The sequence below is a fragment of the Rhinopithecus bieti genome, unplaced genomic scaffold, assembly GCF_001698545.2.
Source record: "Rhinopithecus bieti isolate Rb0 unplaced genomic scaffold, ASM169854v2 scaffold_759, whole genome shotgun sequence".
Lineage (NCBI taxonomy): Eukaryota > Metazoa > Chordata > Mammalia > Primates > Cercopithecidae > Rhinopithecus > Rhinopithecus bieti.
Window position 1 is genome coordinate 1,109,740 of NW_016803631.1, and position 6,000 is coordinate 1,115,739.

The window sequence follows — 6,000 nt, forward strand, 5'->3', positions numbered from 1 at the left end:
TGGCCCTTGTACACCTCCTGGGAAAGGATTTTGTACAAATCTGCCAGGTCCGTATTTCCTTCTCCCAGAAAGGGGGAAATAATATTAGAGTTATCCTCACAAGGAGATCTGACCTCAGAACTGGCTTTTACCCTAATTCTCATCTCTCAAGTTGGCCTCATTAACACTACTGACCCTCCTCTCCAAGAGCTACCAATTGTGCCCCAAGAGTCCTGGGGCACAATCCAACACCAATGATAATCCCAGACATTACAGCTGGGGATGTACTCAAGGATGCGATTTATTTGGAGAATAATCCTCTAATGAAGGAGCTAGATTAGGAAGGTTTCTGGGGTCCTGGTTTGGATTAGGTTCTGCTTGAGATGGATATATGGTCAGAAACCTTTCCGGCACTGTCAATAGAGTTAAAGTACATCTCCTAGCTTGTGACAAGTGAAAAGGTCCATCCTCATTACCACTTTCCTAAAAAACAAAGGTTTTTATATATGCTTTGAAAGTGAATAGGAATGGTTACATTGCATTTATACTTTATTGAACATTATTAGAAATTGTCCTAACATCTCTACCAACGTGCAGACATTTATATACGCACAGACCACACATTCTCAATTTCTATTGCTCACACATCTTCTTTCTCAAGGCTTTTCATAGGAGGCATTTTCCTAAGCTCAGCTGTTGGTCCTCTGTTCTTTATACATTCTTTCATCATTCATTTTTGTAACTCCAAAGAACACTTATATTCTGATGATTCATAAATATTACAAGACAGTTTCTCTCTTCTTCTGTTCTCTAAACAACTCTACTGTCTCATAATCAGACTTACCTTTCTCTCTTTCCAAACACTGCTATTACTATGCATGAAACCATAACTATTTAGCTTAAAAATTAATACATTATTTATACTCTGAACCATACAACTCAGCACTTAATTAAGGTCTTTCATTACTTAAACTTAACAAGTCACAATAATCTCACTCATCTGACCAGATTTTTTGCAATCTGACATCAGAGATTAGTTTAATACTTTATCTGTATGCTCAACAAGCTCTTGTAGTACTGGGGCCAGAGAATGATTCAATAATTATTTGACAATTAAAAACATAAGTAAATTGTCTGTCCCTAGTAACTTTGGAAATAAAGTGCTACACTTTTATTTAATATCAATTTATCCCATCTTTTAAATGTGAAACTAAATAATTTAAAGTAAGTTAATACATATAATAATGGAACTCACAACATATATATTTTTATACTTAAGAAGTATGCTCACTTAACCTTCCAGTAGTCATGTGGAGACCATATTACTATTCTCTTTCTACAAATGATAAATAAAACTCATAAATGTAAAGTGACTTGCCCAAGGTCACCTAGCTAGTAAGTGACAGAGCTAAATCATAACCTCACATATTTTGTCCTCAAATCCAGTGCTCTTTCCCTTATATCTGCATATTCCCTATTAAAAACATAGTAACGTATATACACATACTATGTTGTTGTAACATGATGCGTATTTCCTTTTTTATGTTTTCACTTTTCTCACTTTTTAGGTTTATATATTTGTGTATTTATTTATTTATTTATTTGAGATGGAATCTCATTATGTTGCCCAGGCTGGTCTCGAACTCTTGAACTCAAACGATCTGCCTGCCTTGGCCTCTCAAAGTGTTGGGATTACAGTCATGAACCACCGCACCTGCCCACATTATTAAAATATTTCATCATCATTAGATTTCATTATACAGATTGCATAACAACATAACTAGTTGTTGTGTTTACAAAAGTCTTTATATTCAGGATAATAAAAATATATAAGCATTTCTCCTCCCAAAGGCCCTTCTGACTATTCTCAAAATTTTAAAAAGTCATTATCCACACATCCGCAATCCTAGAGTAACCAGAGGTGCTGCAGTTGCATCTGAAGCAAAGCCAGATGTGAAACAGATGCAGCACCACCACAGTTACAGATTACTGATATCAGGTAAGTGCTTTAACTTTGATTGGCTTTGGGATGGAATTGATGGAGCTGGTCTGAGAGAGGCTATTAAGAGACCTCAGCTTCCCCAAGTGATTTCACCCTGGACCCTTATCAGACCCTCCCAGCTCAGCTTCCACCATCTAATCAAAGTTTAAAGCACTTACCTGATATTAGAACCTGAAATGCCAGGATTGCTGTACTACATCTGTGTTATTTCCAGTTTGTCAAGTAGGTACAATTGCAGAACCTGTTCCAGCACCTGTAGCTCACAGCATTATACCACAGTAGACATCCACTGCCAAAACTGAAAATATTTAACCTTAATTTTGTTAGAAACTTGTCATTTCAAAAATGATTTTCAACATTAATAGTTTCATTTTAGTTACTTACCATTTGGATAAGGCGTTTCACATAAAGTTAGAAATTCAACAATAGGATGATCCATTTCAAGTACTGTAATTGCTTTTCCATGCATGATGGTTAAACTTGGTCTTCTACAAGCTTTGTCATAGGACAGCCCACCAGAGAATATTATGAATGGTTCACTACATAGGAAAAAAACATTAATGAGACTCAGAAGTCATTTAAAATGACACAAAGTCACAGGACTAAACCTATAAAGAACAGGTTTTGTTGTATACCATATAATATGACAGCAAAAAACTTGCCTGGCTCAAAATTTCTCATTCAATAACCTACTATTCTACCATTTCCCATTTTCTAGATGTACATTCTCACTATTAAATTCACTAATGGATCAGTCCAAAGATGTTGGGGTAGGTTTGGGGAAAGGCAGTGAGCTTGGAGAGAGGCAGATGTGCTCACTGACTCTCAAAAGGACATCTTCACATACATTAGTTGGTTCTCAAACTCTAAATCACTATCATTGGAATATTAGTCTATGTTAGAATATCAGATTAACTAGCTGGTGTGTGGGGCCTAAAATTTCTACAAGAGAAAAGAGACAAATTTTAATATAAAATGAAATTTGACAGTGGAAAGCTCAAAATGGCAGAGGGTAAAATAAAAATTCTAGATAATGGAGTTTCTGTGAAAAAAGAGTAAAGATAAAAAGATGGAGAAAGGTAATATGTAAGAGAAGAATAGCTAATCAAAGATAAATTGCCTTTTCTATTTTACTTGTGGCCAGTCTATATATCTATATATCCTCTATATATCTTGCTCAACTAACTTTAAACAAGGTTTTTGGTCTGTTGCTTTATAAGATACCATTAGATAGCAGAGTGGGGTTAAGATGCCTCTAAAACATTATAGCTATCTGAAAATTATGAAATCTTTTCACAGTTTTCATTTTCATTTCTCAAATCAATACTTACATATCTCTAGTGTATGTGTACAAAAGAAAAGTGTGTTAGCAGGAAGTATTTTCAAGAAGTCAGAAGTAAATACCAAATTGAAAATATTCTTTTCTAATTTTTTTAAAGAACTAGAGGCTTTTATTGTATCGAATTATTTGAGAACATAAGGCTCATCTACATAATTCACTTACATCCCATTTGCTAAGCTGAAGGATCTACTTGTTTCTAGAAATTGCTCTATAAGATTTCCTTTTCTCTTCTATTTTGTACTGTGTGAGGCACCAAACATTATCAGTGGGACATTTACTAATCTTATACTGGCTATATAACCAAAAAGGGGGGCTTTTTAAGAAAGTTTCTAAACAAACCTACATATAAAATGCATGTACTATTTTCTGTTTATAATTCTATCTTAATATTCTGACATAAATATTTGAGTTATAAGCAAAATAAACAAATATACTCTAACTTATTTTACTTCAGTTGATTTGAGTACTAGTCTTGCACCAGTGATTTGATATGGTAAATGACCAACCTACTAATGATGCCATTAAAAAGCACATTTGTTATTTCTATAAAATGTATATTTATATTATTAATAAGATTTATCCAGATTTAAAAAGCATTTCTAATACAGTTATTTATGAAATAGTGTGGGGGGGTTACCTTTGTTTGTTGCTTTGTTTTGCAAATAAAAAGACCATGACTTAAGAGAATGTAGTATCTTTTCATAAATATTAAGCTTAACTATCTACTATTAACATTAATAAAGGCCATAAGTATCTATATTTTTCCTGTGTAAAAGTAGGTGAATTTACTCTCATTCCCTAATACTAATCCAAACATAGGATAAGGAGCAATTTACTTCCCTTGCTTTTTTGTATATACATTGGAAATATGTCCTCTCTAATATTGAAAGGAAGTAAAATCTCTTCTGCTGTAATTATGACTCTGCATCAGAATACTGTGGGTCCGAAGTTGATTGTTAACATTTATGCATTTCTCTATAAACTACTGAGTGATTACATAAAAAGTTACTTCCTCAAGAAAGTGCTCAGGGAACCACTCATGGTTAACTGTACTAAATATTTAATTATCATATTAAATCCTCATAAGCAATGTCCTCACTTTATTAATGAGGTTAAATAACAGCTAAGAAGAAACAACCAAAAGAAAATTGAGATCTACCAGACTTCAAAGCCTGTGATTCTAAACACTCCTATATATTGCCTCTACTAATAAATAGCTACCATTTACTGAGTGCTTACCATGTGGCATATATTGTGCTATGTGTACATATAAAGTAAATTTTGTGTAATCCTCATGACAACCTTGATAAAGAAAGTACTATTAGTCCCATTTTATACATGAAGAATCTGGGATTAATGCAGATTAAACTTGTCCAGGGTCAAGCAGCTAGTGAGTACCAGGACAAAGATTCAAACCCAGACTCATGAGCCCACATTTTCATTTTCATTTTCATTTAATGTTTCCCAAACTGCGGAATACAACGTGGTAGTTGTTCAGCAGAAAAAAATTAAATTTGATAATTTGATAAGCACTTGCAAAACCATACCTTCTTTCAGGAATTTTGCATTTCATATCATATGTTAAAAATTATGAGAAATCATATGGCAAGCAATCCAATTTACTTTTATAGAATTCAGAATTTCTCGCATTTATTAAATTTCAGGTCCCTTTTATTCCATGAATATCATTAGTAATTAAAGGAACACAGTTGTTTGATAATGTTGTACCACACTACATGTTGTAGCACACTAAACTGTGTCAGGTGTTATTTAATACAAAGATTCTATTAAGGAATACCTATCAGATGGATTCTTATAAAAGAAATATATGACCATATACTTGAAATGTCCTCATACTTAAAGAAAGCATTAATAAAAAAATAACAAATTATGGATACATAACATGTATGAATCTCAAAGGCATTCTGCTGAGTGAAAGAAGCTAGGCTTAAAAACTTACATAATAATATAACCGCATATATATAACAGTCTCCAAAAGGCAAAACTATAGTGATGCAGAACAGATCAGTGGTTGCCAAGGGTTAGGAGTTGGGGAGAGGAGTGACTATAAAGGAACAGAATGGGAGAGTTGTGGGAAATGATGGAAATATTCTTTATTCTTATTGTGGTGATAGTTTTAGAAAACTATACGTGTGTTTAAAAACATGAAACTGTATGCCAAAAGAAAAATAGTTAATTTTACTGTATGTATAATCTGTAAAATACATAAAGAAAACAGCATTAAAAGTTTGCTCCAATGAAGGCAACAAGATTAAACAAGTTATGTAACATAATATAATAAATAGTAAATGCTAACATATATTGAGTATTTATGATATTCTAGGCATCACATGCAGAATTTTACATGCATTATTTTATTTAATCCTTATCACATCCAAATGAGATAACTATTATTATTATCTCCATTTAACAGATGGGTATATTGAGGCTTGGAGAACTTAATTACACATAAAGCTCCTGCCATAATAGGAACAGATTAAAAGACTAGCAGAAAATATTTTTCTTTTTTTTTTAAATTATACTTTAAGTTCTAGGGTACATGTGCACAACGTACAGGTTTGTTACATATGTATACATGTGCCATGTTGGTGTGCTGCATCCATTAACTCGTCATTTACATTAGGTATATCTTCTAATGCTATCCTTCCCCCCCCCC

At 33.0% G+C, this 6,000-nt stretch overlaps 1 protein-coding gene across 1 annotated transcript in view; it reads right to left on the bottom strand.

The window, feature by feature from the left end:
* STXBP5L (syntaxin binding protein 5L) overlaps positions 1-6,000 on the bottom strand; it is a 461,665-nt gene that overhangs the window by 190,047 nt on the left and 265,618 nt on the right. Inside the window, 1 exon segment of the mRNA XM_017891231.1 lies at positions 2,366-2,524. Within this exon segment, the coding sequence (XP_017746720.1) occupies positions 2,366-2,524 (159 nt within the window).